Source organism: Canis lupus, chromosome 22 (assembly GCF_003254725.2).
Source record: "Canis lupus dingo isolate Sandy chromosome 22, ASM325472v2, whole genome shotgun sequence".
In the NCBI taxonomy this organism is placed as follows: Eukaryota; Metazoa; Chordata; class Mammalia; order Carnivora; family Canidae; genus Canis; species Canis lupus.
Window position 1 is genome coordinate 37,351,803 of NC_064264.1, and position 20,893 is coordinate 37,372,695.

Sequence of the window (20,893 nt, forward strand, 5' to 3'; positions counted from 1 at the left end):
AAAATAACTTGACTCTGGAAAAGAGTAATTTAATTAGGCAGAAAGGAAAAAATAATTTTCCATGACCCATGCCTTTTACATGAGTAAATCACAATGGTTCCAATAAATGCCTTGGCTATATAAGAGCAAATGAGTACAAAACATTTAGTGCACAATATTTTAATATGCATAAATAGACAAGTAGGACAAAAAGTAATGATTAAGGATAAAATCTATCTCTAATAAAATCTTCACTCCAGTATCTAAAATAAGCCCCAAGCTCTAGTTAGAACATAGTTTATTTTAGGTATGCCCATAAAATTAAGGGTATCCATGAAAATTAAGTGTATAGGAACTATTTCTGTCCATTAAAAAATTTATCTTAAATTCAGAATATACCAGGCTATAAAAACAAATGTGACTAACTTCATATTCAAACCAACATCCTGTGTGTATTGGATCCTCTTCAAATCAGTCCACCTCATATTGCCTCAGAATAGAAAATAAATTAACCTAATAGGATTGGATGTTAAAATTTTTACCAAAATTTCTTTTTAAACAAATGACTTAAGCATATTTTACCATAATCTAGACGCCACACTAGTCAATAATCAAAGGAGCAAATAGTTCTTTTTAAATTTTATCCTACTAGTAACACTGATAGTATTGCCAGCAACATGATTGCCGGACTTGTTTTAAGTTTTTTGTTTTATTTTCTAAATGTTTACCACAAAATATATATTTTTAAACATTTTCAGATAATATTTGCCTTTTAACGTGGTTGAGGGGCTCTTGAGTGGCTCAGTCGGTTAAGCATCTTCCTTTGGCTCAGGTCGTGATCCCAAGATTCTGGGATTTAGCCCTGAGTCTGGCTCTATGCTCAGTGAGGAGTCTTCTTCTTCTTCTCCCTTTTCCTCTTTGCTCTCCATCTCTGTCTTTCTCTCTCTCAATAAATAAATAAAATCTTTAAAATAAAAAAATAAAGTGACTGAAATAAGTCTTTTCCATTATATATGTATACACACAGAAACATTGGGACAGAGAGAGAGAAGAGAGAGAGGGAGCCTACGCAATTAGTTTTATTTCATAAGCTGACCAGTCTGTCCTTATATTATTAGGAAAACAAGAAATTAAAAAATGTCCTTGAAAAGTAGACCATAGTTATTCTTGTGCAAATATCTATAAATAGATTTGAGTTTCTGGTGTTAAACTTATATACTGGAACAGGGCCAATAAATACTATTTTTACAATTATATGATTTAATAAAATTAACTTTTTCTCATTAAAAACAACAATCCCAAATCAGTTTCCATGTCTGATATTGATTGAGATGAGGTGTTCTTCAGTATTTTTCAACGTTTTAAATATATCCCATGAAAAGCAACAAATATAATACTCTGATAATCCTTAAATGTTTCTTTAAGGGACTGAAAACTTCATTTATTGACTTATATAACAGATATATTTATAATGACTTTTATAAATATTCTAATCTTGTTATGCTTGAATAGTTTGACAGATGCAGTAGGAAACTAAAAAAAAAAAAAATCATTCCAAGCATAATTTTGTTTTTGAGTTCCACTATAGATTAATATGAATGTGAGCAAATACAAAAATTGTTTCATCTAATGCAACTTATAAAATTTAATAAGCTGAACAGGAAGTTGTTATATCAAGTTCCTTTGAATTTTTAAAGCCGTGCTTTTCTGTTTCTGTATTCCTGGTATCAAGAGCGCAGAAGAAAATATTTATTTATATTATAGAATTTATTATGCCTCATCTCCATTTTGCCTTAGGAATAAATTTCAGTCTTAATATATATCTGTTTAAAAACTTGCAATAATTTGGGGTGCTTGTGTGGTTCAGATGATTTAGTGTCTGTTAGTTTTGGCTTAGGTCGTGATCTCAGGGTCATGATATCAAGTCCCCTCCATTGGGCACCATGCTCAGTTGAGAGTCTCCTTGAGAATCTCATTCTCTCTCTTCCTGCCCTTCCCCTTTATCTCTCTCTCTCTCTCTCAAATAAATAAATATTATTTAAAAAACTTGCAAAAACCCACTTGAAATAATTTAATCTGATATAACAGTAAAATAAATTTTGCTTATTAAAATATTTTTTAAACATTATTTAATTATTTGAGAGAGAGAGAGCATGAGTCAGGGGGCAGGGCAGAGGGAGGGATAGAAGCAGACTCCCTGCTGAGGAGGGAGACTCCCATCGCTGGGATCAATCCCAGGATCCTAGGATCATCAGGCTTCCCAGTCTATTGAAAAAAACATTTAAAGAAAATAAAGTATATCCATGCAGAGACCTCTTCTGAAGTTTCATTATTCTAAGATTTTCTGTGTTTACATAGGAATTGTTGAAAGTCCGTATTTCTGGAATAAAAATGTGTAGCAGCTGAAAAACGTATGCATAGAGAGAAATAGAGTGAAATGTTCTTAACATGAATAATTGAAACTTTAAATATACTAATATATCTTATATTTCTCTTGAGTAAATGATAAAGGGAAATACATCATTAAACATTCTTTTGTAGAAAAAATATATATAAAGATATAAGTCCATTACATGGTGACTGTTTTTCTCTTGGAACAAAAAATACATATTTTTCTTTTTTAAATATTTTATTTATTCATTCATGAGAGACACAGAGAGAGGCAGAGACATAGGCAGAGGGAGAACTGGCACCTCGCAAGGATCCTGTGGGACTCAATCCCCGGATCCCGGGATCAGAGCCCTGAGCCAAAGGCAGACGCTCAACCACTGAGCCACCTAGATGCCCCCATGTCTCTTCTTGTGTTGCCACTGACTTTCCATAGGCTATTATGAACCCCTAACTAGTTAGAACTTTCATACTCTATTTGGCTATAGGATTTTGGGTCATCTTGCCCACTTAAGTTTGGAAGTCTTATCTTCAGGTAATTTTTTCCAGATTCCAACCACTCTGTGTCCTTCTAGAGGCTGAAGATCTTTAGCTCTCCTTATTAACTTCAGCTTAGAACTAATCACATTGCATTATAGTTTTCTGCTTACTTTGTATGCCCCCAGAAGTGGACTGTGGGCATGGTCTTACTCATCTTTACATCCTTAGACTTTACATCCTTAATGTGTGCTAAATTATTGGCTCAGATGGCTTCTAAATGTAAAATTATTTTTTACGAAGATTCATAGGTAATACATTACAGAATCCATATAAGAAGCTTACTCCAATATATTAGTAAAAATACTACAAACATAATAAGTTGTTGAACTTACTGGGCAACTAGCAATGTGGAAGGACACATTTAACAATTTTGATCTTAGTTTCTTTCTCTGTAACATTTGGCAATATGACAACAATAACATTTACTCATAAAGTAGATCTATATATATAGTGATTTAAAATCATTATGACTGTGAGTTTGACTACTTATTTAGGTACCTCATGTAAGTGATATTATTGGCTACTTATTTAGGTACTTCATATAAGTGATATTATGAATCTTTATATATTTGGCTTAATTTATTTAGTAGGAGATCCTTTGGTTTCGTTCATGTGGTCACAAATGCAAAAATTTCTTCTATATAAAGGCTGAATTGGGAATCCCTGGGTGGCTCAGCGGTTGCACATCTGCCTTTGGCTTAGGTCATGATCCCAGGGTCCTGAGATCGAGCCTGCTTCTCCCTCTGCCTGTGTCTCTGCCTCTGTGTGTGTGTGTCTCTCATGAATAAATAGGTAAAATCTTAAAAAAAAATAAAGGATGAATAACATTTCTGTGTGTGCGTGTGTGTGTGTGTGTGTGTGTGTGTGTGTGTGTGTGGTGCATTGCCTTTTAAAAAAATCATTTCTCAGTTCATTGGCACTTAGGTTGTTTACATATCTTGGATACTGTGAATACTACTATAATAAACAGAGGAGTGCAGATATCTTTTTGAGACACTGATACCATGTCATTTGTATAATACCCAGAAGTGGAATTGCTGGATCATAGACTAGGAACTAATTTATCTTGTTTTCTAGAGGTAAGCAAGATAAAGACATAAGCCTGCCTAAGTAAGCTACGATGAATATTTATTTCTGTATGTTCTGTGTATGCATACATGTTTTGCAGAGATTCATTTTCTAGTTATTGAGTAACCACATGTAAAAATATTAAAAAATATTGAGATGTACAAAATATGGAGGCATGGGAGGTGAGTACATAGAGTTTAGGAAGTGCATCATTTTTGTATATTCATTACCTGGACTGAAGATGGATATTGGTTCATTATGGTGTGAACTGATCTGAATAACTGAATCATTCAATTTGATCACCTAAGATAAAAAGAAATAATATTTTATGGAGAATACTGGTTCCAAATTTATTTTAATATTATTTTCTTTTGTCAGAATTCCTAATTCTTTGAGTTAAAGGGTATTGTTCCTAAACTGAAAGTAAGAATTATCCCGTCAAGCAAAATCTAATATATGAAAAAAAGTTTACTTTTTGGAGTAAGGAGGTAGCCTCTCATACCTATGGTTGTGCCATTGAGGTGTTGTAAAGATCTGGTTCCAAAGCACCACAGAATATTATTTTATTTTTATTTTTATTTGGAAAAGAATTCTGTACTGCAATTAAAATGGCAAGTTGCATATAAAAGTCTTTAAATTTATACTTTACAGTAATTCAGGTTACAATTTCAATTCACTGTGAAACATATCTGGACCTGATTATATTTTTAAAATTAGTATCCTTCATACACACACACATACACACACACACACAACCTGGGATAGATTATTTTTTAAATAAAATTATATTATTTGAAATGGTTAATGTCATATTTTCTTATTGTGGGCAATAAAATATCTTAAAAATTAACAATTAGTTATTTTACAGGATTTTTAAATGCCATATTAATAGAGGTTTGTATTTACCAGAAATCTATATGCAGAGTAGAAAAAGAAATGAATTAATTCCCATGGGGATGTTCATGGAAAGCCGCAGAATATTAAAAATGTGGGTTTTCTAAGAAAGCAGCTTCTAGCCAGAATAGGAGAAAGAAAATAAGAGAATAGTGATGTATAAAATACTCTGTGGAATGAAAGAGGGAAACATGTTTGTGTCAATTCTCAGGACTATACCACTCTAAGGAGAGGAGGCTGGAGAGAAGTCTTATGTAAGGGAACTAGATGATGACGTGTTTTCACTGTGGCTACCATCCTTTCAACTATACTAATGATCTACAATAGCTATCTAGGCTTTGGTGACTGTATTCTGTCAAATTTCATGCAATGCTGAAGAAAGTCAGCTTCAAAGGATTAAAATTTGGGTGTATTATCTTGGACTTTGTGATTAATATGTTGTAACCAAATAGTATTTAATCAGCAATCAGAATCTATAGTGTGAAAAAAAAAAAGGAATCTATAGTGTGCAGTATGTTAAGCACTAGTCACTTGGATATCAGGCTTTAGAAATGTAACTAGTCTGAATTGAAATGTATTCAATGGTAAAGTGCACAATAGATTTTGAAGATGGTACCAAAAAATAAAGAAAACAAACTCTCAATAACTCTATAGAATTACATGTTGATGATAACATTTTGGATAATAACATTAAGTAAGGTATATTTCTAAAATTTATTTGACTTATTTCTTTTTAGCTTTTTAATATGGTTACTAGCAAATTTAAGATTATGTATTCGCTTAGTTATATTTCTACTGGATTATACTGATCAAGATTTTAGCCAGAAATAACATCCCCAATGTTCTCTCATAATTGGACACATACACAAATGAAAGTTTATGATGCGACAAGATATTATTACTAATTTACTAACTTCTCAAACCAAAAAGATGACAAAGTTTACTCTGAGATTAGGAATGTAATTTAGGAAGGATAAACTGTTGGATAGTAATCATGCCAAACTGGGAAACCAATCAATGTATTTGGGAGTATCCCCTAAAAAGAGGAAGCCCAAGAAATACCTAAATAAAGTTGCTAATGAGAAAGCAATTAGTAAACTCATCTTCCATAGATAACCACATTCTTGGAAAAAGAAGTTATTTATTAATGGAGGAGTGTGTTCAGTACTATACCTAAATGGTTAAATGAAGATTTTGGCCCTATTCGATTATTACTGATTAGATAACCTAGATTTGGTAGCTGGTGTTGTGGAATTTTACCATCCTGATGATTTTTGGAACAACTGTTGATGTTTATTTTTTATTAAAAAAACCATGTGATACTTGCTAATAGAAATAACATTAGGAATGTTATTCATCCTATATACTACTAAATGCCGCTAAAATGCTGCAAAACTGGTGATTTGGGGAAATATCGTCTTACAACTTTTGAAAAATGTCTTTTTTCACCAGTTGCTTTTCTTAATTTTTTATTTGACTACTGTTGACACATAATGTTACATTAGTATCGGGTGTACAGTACAGTGATCCAACTGCTCTCTATATATGCTATGCTCACAAGTGTAGCTACTATCCATCACCATACAACTTTATTATAATATCATTGACTATACTCCCTAAGCTGTGCTTTTTTTCCTCATGACTTATTCATTCCATAACTGGAAGCCGCATCTCCCACTCCCCTTATTTTGTGTCTTCCTCTACCCTTCTTCCACCTGGTAACCATCAGTTTGTTCTCTGTATTCATAGGTCTAATTCTACTTTTTGTTTATTTGTTTATTCATTTTTTTCTTTTAGATTAAACATATTAGTGAAATCATATGATATTTGTCTTTCTCAATCTGACTTATTTTGTTTAGCATAACACCCATTAGGTCCATCCATGTTGTCACAAATGACAAGGTAACATCCTTTGTTATAGCTGAGTAATATTCCAGGGCCTGTGTGCGTGTGTGTGTGTGTGTGTGTGTGTGTGTGTGTGTATGTATGTATACATATCTTTCTTATCCATTTATCTATGGTTGGGCTTAAGCTACTTTCATATCTTGGCTATTGCAAATAATATGCAATAAACATAGGAGTACATATCTTTTTTTTCACTAGTATTTTCATTTGATTTGAATAAATACCTAGTAGTGGAATTATTGAATTGTATAGTATTAGTCCTTTTATTTATTTTTTATTTTTTTAAGATTTTATTTATTTTTTCATGAGACACAGAGAGAGAGGCAGACACAGGCAGAGGTAGCAGGCCCCATGCAGGAAGCCCAACGTGGGACTCGATGCCAGAACTCCAGGATCATGTCCTGAGCCGAAGGCAGACGCTTAATAGCTTAGCCATCCAGGTGTCCCATATTAATACTTTTAATGTTTTGAGGAATCTCTATGCTGTTTTCTGGTGTTGTGCTAGCAGCTGAATGAACTAAGACCATTTTTAATGGTTAGACACTTTATTATCATTGTTCTTTAAAGATGTTTATATTTCTTTAAATTTTCAGTGGAGTGGCTACACAAATTTAAAAACTAGGGAAGGAACAGATTTTAATATGTAGACTGAATTCAATAAACATTATGTGGATAGTGGAATAGAGTCTGGTTTGTACACTTGTGAAGATTGTCAAATAACAGTTTTACTGGTATTTTCCATGTTCATCTGATTATTTTGACACCCAATATACATCGTCAAAAGTTTTATATCATTCTGATATACTTTAATCCTGGATTTCTCAAGTAGGATAAAACTTAGATTCTTAGAGGCACCACAGTAGTTATGTTCGTATGAAGAGCTGCTCCCCTTTATCTGAGTGTTTAGAAATACATTCAAGACCTGTAGGAAGGTAAAAAATAAAGAACTAACTCTCCAAGCTTGACAATTTCAGAAATCCATCATCTGACTACTGCAAGGTAACCTTATACAAGACAGCGAACCAATTAGTCCTGTCACTCATCGACAGCTAAGTACAAAATGGATTTAAGGTTAGAGCTCTGAGATAGATTTAATGCATGAGTTAAACAGTATGTATAATGGTACAGTGCTACAATGAATGACTGGAATCTTTGGCACATTTCTGACAAAGTGACTGATGATTGACAACAAGGTGTAAGGGGAATTTAGACATGATAGAAATGGGTCAAAGTTCATTTTTGTTCCTCCATTCAAGTAGTAACAAACTCTAGAAAACTGTCAGAGCTTAATTTTATTTTATTTCTCTTTTGTAACTTAGTTGAGCCACACAGCAGCAGTTTGAGACTGACAAGCCTAGAAGGATGTGGTCTTCCTGGTAAAATGTGAAGAAACAATTTTTCTCAACAACTATAATGAAACAAAATATTAAATAAGACCAGAAGACTTGGATCCTAATCATAACTATGACACAAAGTACCTGTATGATATGAAGTAGCAGAGTCATTTGTTTCCCTTTTACAGAAATAGAAGAAGAGAAAAATGACTGAATAACCATGGAGTTTCTTCAAGTTAAGGGAAAAAAAATATTTCCCCCCCCAAAAAAAGCCACAAAACAACAACCCACTCTTCTACATCTTAACTGCTTGCTTTTGAAACTCTTGTTGCCACATTCAGAATGAACTTTCAACAAGATAATTCATTCAGTTAAGTTTTGAGTTTGAGCCCATGAGCCAATGAGAAGAAATTATACAATGAAAATATGGCAAACTAAAGTGTTTGCTCTTTTCAAGAACATAATAGCAGAATTTTTTGGAATATAAAGATTATTTACTATAAGTTTACGTAAGCTATTGAATCTATAATGTTTCATTTATCAGAAGTATTTTGAATTATGCTACAATATCTTTAAAGTAAAAAGCATAAAGACTAAAATATATGAGCAGACTCTATTTGCTTTCTATTCACATAGCATTTTACATTATTAATTGCACCTTGAAAACAACAGTCAGAATATACCAAAACGCGAATTCACTTTGAGTTACAGTTTGATGGTTTTCTTTAATCACGAGGGGTCTGAATAGTTATTTTTGCAATCCAATGGCTTGGAAATCTGTTTTAGATGAGGGGATTTAGCTATCCCTTTTCCCATAAAAATGAAAATAATTGTTTTTGAAGCTTAAAGGTTCAGATTTAATCAAGTTTTTAAATGAACTGTGACAAAATAAAAGTATTGTAAAAATTGAAATAGAATGGTTTTGTCTAAATATGCTGTATGATTGAGCAAAATGTATTATGATGATGATCATATACAAAATCTATGTTATCAGCAACAAGAGACAGCCTCTTGAAATAATGAGTTTTTACAGAGAATAATAATAGTCATATATACATATATAGAAAGGAATTTACATGTAGATAACTGAAAAGAATGCCCATATGTCCAAATTAGGTTAAAAATTAGAAGAGATATTGAAGGGTAACATAGAGAAAGGTTATTAATATTAAGTGGAATATTTTCACTTCATTATTTTGTTGAAAATTAATCACTACTTAGGTCTAAAGTGTTACCATTGTTCTATTTTTATTTTTTTTTCTGAATATCCCCAAGCCCTTCTAATCTGTTCTATCCATCTTGTATACACTCAAGTTCATTTCCTATCCCATGATATCCCATGAGTCATTTTCATAATTGTAAGTCATCACATCTTACTATTTTTTTGCTTAAAGTTACTCAACTACCATTGTACACAAAGTAAAAATCAAATTCCTATATCCTTGTTCATTATCAGGCCCCTATTTATTTAACTTTGTATCTTAACTGTGTAATACTCTAAGACCTAAAAATATTGAACACTTTTCAGTTCCCTGCCTATTATTTTTCTCTATTCTCTTCAAGTAAGTAGTTGCTTGAAAACACTTCCCAAACCCCATATCTTTCTTAGCTAAGTCCTTCTTCCATAAAACTTATGGCCATTTCTATCAAATCATTTTGTTATATTTAATGAGAAGTGACTGTTTTTAGATAGTTAAAAATTTGGGAATATGTTTGCCTCTCCTCTTCCCAATATCTAGTCCAGTAGTTAAATTATAATAGGTTAAATTATTATACATATAATAAATATCAGTTATAGATTAATGTCAGTCATTTATTACCTTCTGATATTGATCACTTCGGTATCATCATGGATAAAGTGAAAAGAAGTTAATGCACAAGCAGTGATGGCAATGAAATAAATAATATATAAGAAAATATTTTCTAGTACAGATCAACATATATATTATTCAGATGTCCATGTGTATGTATTTATTATATTATATTCCTTATAGTCATACACGATTAAAACATGTCTAAAAATGAGATAGGGTTGATCCATAGATTATCCTTGTTTAATTCACTAAAAAAACTTTTTGCTAATAATGTATGACAGACTTGATCTTTCTAGCTTACTAAAATAATCTATTTAATGAAATTGTAAATTACATCAGCAAACTTAGCCTAAAACTCAGATTCAATTGTATGATTATTGGCATGTAAGCATGGCTCTGTTAATTTTAATATATAAATGAGCTAGAAAGGGAGTAGTGAATTTTGAGTGATAAAAATTATTATATATATATATATATATATAGGATGTTTTTAAATTTTGAACTTTAAATTACAAAATTGAAAAAAAATTAAAAATTATTATATTTAACATAACTTTACTGGATTGAAAAAGGCCTACTTGATGTGGATATTGCAAGATGTACAAATAACTACAAAATGAGCACTGTTAACAATTACTTTATTCCTATTATATTTACATTAATGACAGGAACATTTTCCTGAAATTCAGGCATTTTGTCTCCTAAATATATAAGTAAACTTTACATCTTTTAATTTCTAATCTTAGAAATGTTAATTATAGAAAATATTAATTAAATAGCTATTATGATTTACATTTTATCCATTAATATGCTTGGTATGTTATCTGCTGCTAATAATTTAAGTTAAAAAAAAGCTTCAGTGCTTTTTTTCCTGCTATATTTGTTTCTTTTATGCATTCATCAAATTTTATTTGACCTTTAGATATGTCAACTAAATAACTGGATGACAGAATTTCAGGTAGATGTTTTGACATATTTTCTGAAGCCTAGCTTGGCTGTGTTTATTCATGCTAGCTTTTTAGTCAACATGCCTCCAAATGTGCATTCCCATGATGTCTGAGAAGATGTATGTATCATCAGATTAAGTTATGACTGCAAAAAGTGAAATGTTGTTCTCATGCTGCTAAGAAGTGACATTCAAAATATACATTATTCATCCTTCACAATGAGCAGATTCACTTATATATTTTGATTCAACATTTCAAATGGATTAAAGTGGAACAACAGTCTTCCTTAAATATGGGATTTAGCCTTGAAAATCCTGATGAACTCACTTCATTACATGTGAATACATGCTTATTGTTTAATCTTTAATTCTGTTTAAAAACATAACTGAAAACAGTCTAAAATAACCTTTTGAAAATCCACATCAATACATCCAAATATATTTGTTAATGTGTTAGTGTGCAGATTCATTCTTTTTGTATCACCTTTTATTTTGAGCCAATAGGTGAAGAGCCGTATCTCCATTACCACCATGCAATATGTTTTACTGAATTTGATTTTATAACCTTGATAATTTAAGCGTACCGGCATATCTAAAAATATAAATATTTTTTCTTCTTCTAAAGGTTGGAAAAAGTTTTTGAGAAGATTCTGTCTTTCTGATGAAATACAGCATTATAGAATGTAAGGTATTTGGGGAGTGTCAATTAATATCTTCCTTCTCTTCTTAAAAACCATAATTTAAGTGTAAAAAATGCTAGTGTAAATGCACACAATGTAACTCATATTATTAAAAGTATCAGAAAATCTACCTGTAGATTTTAAATTAGATTATTCACTTGACACATTTCAACATTAAATAAACCTTGATATATGCATGGAGACAAAATAAAGCAGGAGATAGTACTAAAACATGTTTGTTTATGATTAATACAGAATTAATTATTTTGCCCACCTGAATAAAAATTCACATGGAAAGCTCCATGAAGTAGGACAAATATACTCCACCCTTCATTACTAGAACTGTGTTTAAAAATGCTGTTTTAATTATATGGTCTCATTCATTTGGTGAATAAAAAAAATAGTGAAAAGGGAATAAAGGGGAAAGGAGAGAAAATGAGTGGGAAATATCAAAGAGGGTGATAGAATATGAGAGACTCCTAACACTGGGAAAGGAACAAGGAGTAGTGAAGGGGAGGTGGGTGGGGGATGGGGTGATTGGGTGACGGGCCCTGAGGGGGGCACTTGACGGAATGAGCACTGGTTGTTACGCTCTATGTTGGCAAATCGAACTCCAATAGAAAAATATACAAAAAAATGCTGTTTTATCAGTAACTTGAGACTGTTGATTTTTTCCACATCATTATCTTAATTCTTTAATGCTTAATATGTATTATTTATTAGTTATTTTTATACTCAAATGCATACTATTTGCCAGGTATTATGATAGTTTTTAATCTTTCTAACTTCCTCTTCAGGCATATACATGCACACACAGACATATTTTTTGCATTATATATATCAACTATTCTAAATTTTTTTCAAAAATCTATAGATACACTTATTACTTAAAAATTCAGAATTTTCCATTGCAATTTAAAAATATTTTACATATTTGCATATTGACTTTAAGTGTATTTTTCCAGGGACGCCTGCGTGGCTCAGTGGTTGAGCATCTGCCTTCAGCTCAGGGCATGATCCAGGAGTGCCGGGATCGAATCCCACATCGGGCTCCCTGCGTGGAGCCTGCTTCTTCTTCTGCCTATGTCTCTGCCTCTCTCTCTTTGTGTTTCTCATGAATAAATAAATAAAATCTTTTTGAAAATTAAGTGCATTTTTCCAGAAAAAAACATGCAAGATTTTCCTTAATAATATAAATTTTAAAATTATATTACTTTTCTTTATGAATTTTAAATCTTTCATGATTTCCCACTTCTTTTCTTTTTATTGCCAGTATTGTTGTAGCAAAGTTGACAGGAGCACAGGTAGTGATACAAAATGAATCCCTGAGGAAAACATGATTCAATTTCATGCTTGAATGTTTACCTAAAAACTAGCTTATTAAATAAGGATACGTTTTAAAAATGGTTCAAGTGGGGATCCCTGGGTGGCGCAGTGGTTTGGCGCCTGCCTTTGGCCCAGGGCGCGATCCTGGAGACCCGGGATCGAATCCCACATCAGGCTCCTGGTGCATGGAGCCTGCTTCTCCCTCTGCCTGTGTCTCTGCCTCTCTCTCTCTCTCTGTGACTATCATAAATAAATAAAAAAGGAGAATTAAAAAAAAAAAATGGTTCAAGTGGTTAAAAAAAAATCATAACTCAAAGGAAGAGGTAAGATGAAAGGGAAATGTCTTCCCCTTAATCAGGATTTTTTAACATAAATTATTAATTCTTAGCCAAAATAATTCAGTGAATGGAATTCTTAATACCTAAATGTGATATAATAGTTATTTTCTCAAAACTTTCTCATCTAAAATATATCTCAAGTATTTTGCAAAAACAGTAAATTCAGAAGTGTATGTAATGCCAGATCTTCCATACGTCACTCATACACTTGTTCCCTTCAGTTTAAATGTAATTTTCACTGCCTCCTAGTTTTCTCCAATCTCCTCCAATCTAGCATAAATATCCCAGCATATTAATCTTTTGAAGGACTACTGGAATACAAAATCAGAAACTTGGAAGTAAGCACTTTAAGAAAAGATTTATGCATGTCTAGGACAATAATTTGCCATATATATGATGGTAAATTAAACCATCCAAGCCAAGATGGTCATACATTTCATGATCATAATACTATTTTTAAATTTGATTGAGTGAAATTATTTTCTCCATTTGGTGAGGGCTTTTAGTCATTTAATCATTTAGAAAAATTATAAAGGACTTTGATGTTAAACATTTTCTTGATGTTCTGTGTATCTTATTTTCCCATAATTGTGTGCAGAGAGTGAAAATGATCGAGTTGATTTTTTTTTCTTTTTCCCATTGGAGAGAAATTAAGCTAAACTTAACAGATTTGGGAGGCATTAGTTATTTCTACTTCATACAAAATTTTGTCAACATAATATATTAAAGTGACTATGCTCTGAAATTAATTGATTTATTTATAAAATAGCTACAAGAAGAACTTTTTGCTTTCATAATTTTACAGGTTCTCAAAGTAGATTTCAACAGAGCTTGTGAACTATGCAGGACAATTTGTATATCCACTTTACTGATTAGGAAACAGAGGCAAAAATATTGAATTGAATTATCCGTGGTTATATACTTATAATTAGTAATTTTTAGAAAAAAATCAAATCTTGGCCATAGTCATCTAAGGACCTAAGTTGCATTTATTCATTTATCTAATTATTTTTTCTCTTAAAGATGAATAAATTCCTTATTAATAAACTCCCTTGTCTTATTTTGCTTTATCTCTTTTGATATTATGTTCCTCATAATGTTTTCTAAAGATTAAATAAGAATGATAGTATTAGGTACAAAGTTTTTGCAGAGTACCTGGCACAGGGCACCTGAGTGGCACATTTGGTGAAGCATCTGACTCTTGTTTTTGGCTCAGATTGTGATTTCAGGGTCATGAGATCAAGCCTGCCATCAAGCCCTGTGTCAGGCTCTGGGCTCAGTGCCAAGTCAGTTTGGGATTATTTATGCCTCTGCCCCTTCTGCTCCTTAAATAAATAAATCTTTGGGAAAAAAAAAGTACCTGGTACATAATAAATGTGTGTATATATATGCATATATATGTATATTAAATGTGTATTAAATATGTACATTAAATGCATATTTAAAATGTACCTGGTACAAAATAAATGTGCACACATGTATGTGTGTGTGTGTGTATGCACACATTTATTATGTACCAGGTACTTACATATATATATACACATATATATATATAGTTACATATATATGTTACATATATATAGTTATATATATATATAGTTACCTATATGTGTGCAATATGTAGTATATATATGTAGTCAGTTGAAGGGAGATTTTTATTCTTGAAATTTACAATTATATTTTTCACATAGAAACAAACCACATGGGACGCCTGAGTGGCTCAGCGGTTGAGCGTCTGCCTTTGTCTCACAGGGCATGATCCCGGAATCCCGGGATCGAGTCCCACATTGGGCTTCCTGAATGGAGCCTGCTTCTCTCTCTGCCTCTCTCTCTCTCTTTCTTTCATGAAAAAATAAATAAAATCCTTAAAAAAAAAAAATGATGAAACCACAGAACTGCAAAGAAATTCATTTTCATATGGTTTTATGGAGGAATTTTCTTTACATAAGCTTTGAGAGACAAAGCAAAATCTGTTTTGAGTAGGAAATATTACCTAAATAAATGTACAAAAATAATTATGAACTTAGGCTGCATACCATAACTTAGTTCAGTCAAATGAAAACACTGTGAAAGCTGATCCATCTTTTTCAAATCACATAAAAGAGGTTAAGTGTAAGGGTTTTCACTATTGGTTTTAACTATTGGCTTTAACATTGTGAGTCACAAACTTTTGTCGATATCAGTATATAGGTTTTGCAGACGTAATAATTCTGTTATCTTTAGCAGTTATGGATGGTACTTATTTTCCATAAACGTTGTTTTGGGGGATTATTATTTTTTTGGTATATTTCCTTTGAATTTCCAATTAAATCATGAAAAGTAAGTATAAAATTGGCATTTTAGAATTTACCCACGCACTTAATGGGACTCTACAGTGTTTTTATTTTTCTCTCTAAGCATAGTCGTTGTTTGTATTGCTAAATGGTAAAATAAAATATAGAATAATGCACGATTAAACAAATGTAGTTAAAACTGATCACATAGGAAATTATATTATTTAGAACTTTTCTTTGCAAATTCCCTTTTATTTATTTATTTTATTTTTTTATTTTTTTGCAAATTCCTTTTTAAACAATAAGAAAATCAACAATGAACCAGCTCCATTTTGTTATGTATCTTCTAAATCTTTTTTCCTTTACTTTTTGTCTGTGAAGCTATATTTGACTTTTGTTGATTTTTATCCTCTTTCCAAATGCTTTAGACCTGGAATAATTTTGGTAGCCTGTTTCTTTTTCTTCTTCTTCTTTTTTTTTTTTTTTGTATGATTTTGCACAGTAAAATTGTTGGAACGCTGGCAAAAACTGGAAAACTTGTCTGCTTGCTGAAGCTGAAAACTGTCACCTAGAATTGACATCCAGACAAGATTTTTGTGAGTGCTCTTAGTATTGGGGAGGCTTAAAAAAAAAAAAGGCTCACATAATAATATAAATTTCTCAAAATCATCTCTGAATTCAGGACCTTTTATTCAACATTCTTCCTGTCAAAATAGCTACTTAATAATAAGTTGAATGCCAATTATTCTTGAGTTTGTTCCTAAAAAACATTCACAGTACTGACTTTTGTAATCATAGCTGTGACATCAACTCGGTAATAGGAGTTTCCCTCTGTTGAGAGTATCACTAAAATTTTTTAAAATAATTTAAAAACAAAAATTTTATTCAAAAGCAATTTGAGATTATAAATGATTTTCCAGAATTGTATATTTTATAGGTATATACTATGTATATATATATATATAGTTATTGAATAAATGGGTTATTAGTGTCCTATAAATTGAGGGGTAAGAAGTTTTTTGTTCAAAATCCAAATAAGTCAATAAATTTTTGAAAAAACACTTTAATAATCAGCTCAGAGTCTGTTCACTTTTTACTTTCTATAATAAGGGACTATGCTTATTAATCTTCGGACACATTTAATATATTTGTATTGAAATAAATTGATGTGAAAATATTTATTTTATAGCATTTGCCACTGTAAACTCATATATTCATTATTAGAATTAAAATAAATGTACAAAATTGTATAAATGTGAGTTTAAATTTAGTGATTACTTTTCAGTTAGCTAGTGAAATCAGGATACCAGAATCAACTTAAACAGAAATAGGGGCTCCTGGGTGGCTTAGTCTGTTGAGTGTCTGTCTTCACCTCAGGTCATGATCTTGGGGTCCTGAGATGGAGCCCCATGTCTGGCTCTCTGCTCAGCAGGCAGTCCGCTTCTCCCTGTGCCTCTGTGATCTCTGTTGCTCTCACTCTTTCTCAAATAAATAAATAAAAATATTTTAAAATAAACAGAAATCAAAATGAAAATAGGAAAAAATAATTTCCCATCCAATTTTGCATATGTAATGACAAATATCCTGATGTTTAAATTACACTTGATTACAATTACTTCAACTTTAAAAAATAATCAGATGTAATTTAATAATGACTGAAAAACATACAACAATGGTGACATCAATTATGGCATGTTTTCAGTAACTTTCACAAGGAAGAGCTGATAGAAAAATAAAAATTTGTGCCAAGAATAGAGATTTTGGGTGGAAATAACACAAACTGACACAATTCTGAGTATCATTTCCTAAATATCAAAAAGAAACAAATTTATAAAGCAACAGAAATTAGTGGTTTACTGTAATGTCTTAAATTGATCATGACGTTGCTTGTTTATGCCCCTTGAGTTGTTTTAGCGATATAGACATATTCCTTAATATAGTTTGAAATTTTAATATAGTATTTATTGTGTTAAATATTTTGAAAAATTTATCATAATTGAATCAAATTATGTATCTTAGAGTATAATGCAATTTGAAAATACCAATTCATTGATTATTGTGTAAATTATTATTATTGGAAAATTCCAAGTAGCTTTTCACCAAGATAAAGCAATCTTGATTTTCCATTAATGACACAGCAATGCTGGTTGAATGTGATTATACAGAGTTGAGTCCCTGAAGCAAAAGTGATAGGACAGCATGACTAACAAAGCAAATGAAGCAGATAGAATCAGAGTAGAGTCCTTCCCAACTAAAGATAGACCAAAAGCAAAGTGAAAAGCCAATCTGCTTCCACATCAAAATGACAAGACTCTGGCAGAAAACAGAACACAAAATCCATAGATTATACAGGCAGTTGAACAGTAGAATAGTATTAGAAACCAGTAGTTAAAAAAAAAAAAATAAAAGGAAGAAACCAGTGGTAGCCAGGAAAAAAGTATCTATGGATATTACAGTTAAAGGGATATCACAGTTAAGAAGGCTTATACATAGGGAATGCTCTTTTTATCATCTCAGTGCTGTGTACTTCCTTAATGAATATCGCATATTAATGGATAGACAGAAACAAAAAGAACCAAACAAAAATTCTCATTATTGCTATAGATGTTTTAGAAAGTATTATGTGTGCAATAATACATAAAGAAAAAATATATATGCGCACATATATGGTATAATGTCCTAGGTATTGCATATACATGTGTATATGTATATATGTATATGCATAGGTATATATGTGTGTATATGTATGTATGTGTGTGTATATATATTATTTTAATGGTCAAAAAAGATAATATGGCACAGATAGAGCATTCCAGGGGTAGGGGGAGAACTCAGAAATAAGTCAGTAAGATCTCAGTGTTTAAGAAAAACTAAAAAAAATCTAATTTCTATGCAGCAAGAGTAACATATTAGAAATATAATAAAAAGGCTGATTTAATGAATTGTAGCAGAAAAATATAAAATCAATATAAATAGCATTTATGAGTTGGTATAAATATGAGTTACTTTTATTAGAATATTTTAATATATATATGTATGAATGAATGAGGAAGCATCCAGTGTGTTTTTTTCCGTTTATTTTACTTTTTTTCCAAATAAGCAGTTCTTTTTTTAATTGAAATATAATGAGCATATAATATTATATTAGTTTCAGGTATACAACATAGTGATTAGATATCTGTATATATTTTGTCATTACAACAATAAATCGGTTAACATCCATTACTATATATAATTTTTTTTCTAATTTCCAAATGTAAAGATTAAGTGCTATAAAATGTAAGTGAGTTTATTATTAATTAAATGATAAAATTCATATAATTCTAATATAAATCTCATTATGTGTGTATGTAGGTTCTGTGTTTGGGAGGACTCAGTAAAGTTACATTACAGCAAAAAGAAAGAAGGGGAGATATTTTTAAATAAAAGCAAGAAAAAATTAACATTATTAAGGCTTATCTCAGGTTATCTATAATAATTAAAACACTTTTATACTCATATGTGAACAAAGAAATTAGAGCGATAAGACAGTAAATACTGAGGAAACTGACTCTGGTCTTCTGTTTAATGCCTTTATATCAAGGAGTACTACCGTGATGGTCTTATATTAAGGGAAATCCCTTCTACACTTTCTACCTTACCTTGTTTTATTTTACCTCATAGTTTCAATTACTAATTGTTATGTTGCATATCTTTGTAGGTGTTTTTTTGTTTTGTTTTAAAGATTTTATTTATTCATGAGAGGCACAGAGAGTGAGACAGAGACAGAGACAGAAACAGAGACAAAGACACAGGCTCCATACAGGGAGCCCTGGTCTCCAGGATCAGGCCCTGGGCTGAAGGTGGCGCTAAACCGCTGAGCCACTGGGGCTGCCCTTGTGTAGGTGTTTTATTCTCAATATCTTTTGAAGAGAATATTAACTATGATAACAGAAACTTTTTTTTTAATCCTCCATAGCTTGGGCCTACAAGAGTACCTGGCCCAATAAATATGTGATAGTGTAATGTCTTATACATGTGGTAAAAGAGCATCCTAGAATAACAGAGAAGCAGAGATTATCTACACAATAGTAATGATTTGTTTTTACAAATGTAAGTAAAAATTCAAACAAAACAGTTTTGCAAAATAAAGTCCAATTCAAATAAGGGATAAACTGTGTAAACTGGAGAAATTTCAAAGCCAGTAAAATAAAATATTCAGGAAAAGTCCAGAAAATTTAATTCATTGTCATTTTTAATTCTTTAAAGTATAAATTTATTTAGATTATATTTTAATCCTACCAGATGCTGAATATTGGATATCCAAATATCCAAAATATTTATTTATCTAGAGTTGTACCTACAAAATGTAGTTTTCTCTTAGTAATAATCAAATGATAATATTAACACTGATAATAATGATAATAGCTTTCCTTTAGGTAAGGTTGTTTATAAAATATTTCTACAATACTAGGATTTTTATTCTGCTGCCAAGAAACTGATAATCAAAAAAAGTTTTGTGTAACTTAAGAGATCCCATGGTTATTTGCAAGCAAATATGTCTGGATAATCTGCTGGTTACATTGAAGAAGTAATCTTTTGGAGAATTAGAACATTCGTTATAGGTATTATTAAGGGATATTTCAACATCCCATACAGTCATGACTATATTTGGAAACATGATGTTATTATTACTCATCTCCAATTAAGTGAATGAAAATTAAGCGAGGCCTGTGAATCATTGAAAAGATTCAAGTCCTTGTGAGACTAAACACATACATGCAGGCACACACATTGTTGCTTTCTCTTATTCCTTTTTAGTAATGTTATGTTCAGTTCTTTTGCCTGGATCTTCAGCCTCTTGGCGTATTCCTAGGGTCAGAAAATCCCCTAAAGAAAAAGCTACTGCAGAATGTCCTCTGATTGACTTGACAAAAATATAGGTCAAGTCAATGCATATATATTTATTTATATATATGACATATATTATATATTATATTATGTATATTATATATTGATTTATATATATGTCAAGCTTTCTGCATTGTTTTCTACAGGAGATAAAAATCTGCTTAGTTCAAGCAAATTTGAAGATATTTAATAAGTGGTAACCTTGAAATTCTAATGTGAAAGTCCCATTGATTGGAGGAGAATTACAGAGATAGATTATGTCTTCATAAGGCAATGTAAGGTAGAAATTTCAGGTTTAAATATAGTGAAGTCATAAAGGTCAGGGCAAATGTAAATACTACCAAGTATAATTTGGTAAATTTAAATTTTTCGAAGATCTTAGGTATTTTCTTTTAAAAGCACATTTATAAAATGGGACATCCTATGTATGTCCCTGAACATGTACTCATTTTTAACAAGTACAACATAGCTATACAGTTTCTATAAATGAACAGTTCAATGTCAATTATATAACATGT

The 20,893-nt window shown here is 31.1% G+C and overlaps 1 protein-coding gene across 1 annotated transcript in view; it reads left to right on the forward strand.

Annotated features, from left to right (window-relative positions):
- Positions 1-12,689, forward strand: part of LOC112656023 (40S ribosomal protein SA-like) — a 77,336-nt gene extending 64,647 nt beyond the window's left edge. The window contains exons 2-3 of the mRNA XM_025441231.3: positions 11,494-11,551; positions 12,514-12,689. Coding sequence (XP_025297016.1) covers positions 11,494-11,511 — 18 coding nt within the window. The 3' untranslated portion in view covers positions 11,512-11,551; positions 12,514-12,689. The remainder of the gene's footprint in view (positions 1-11,493; positions 11,552-12,513) is intronic.
- Positions 12,690-20,893: the final 8,204 nt, after the last annotated feature.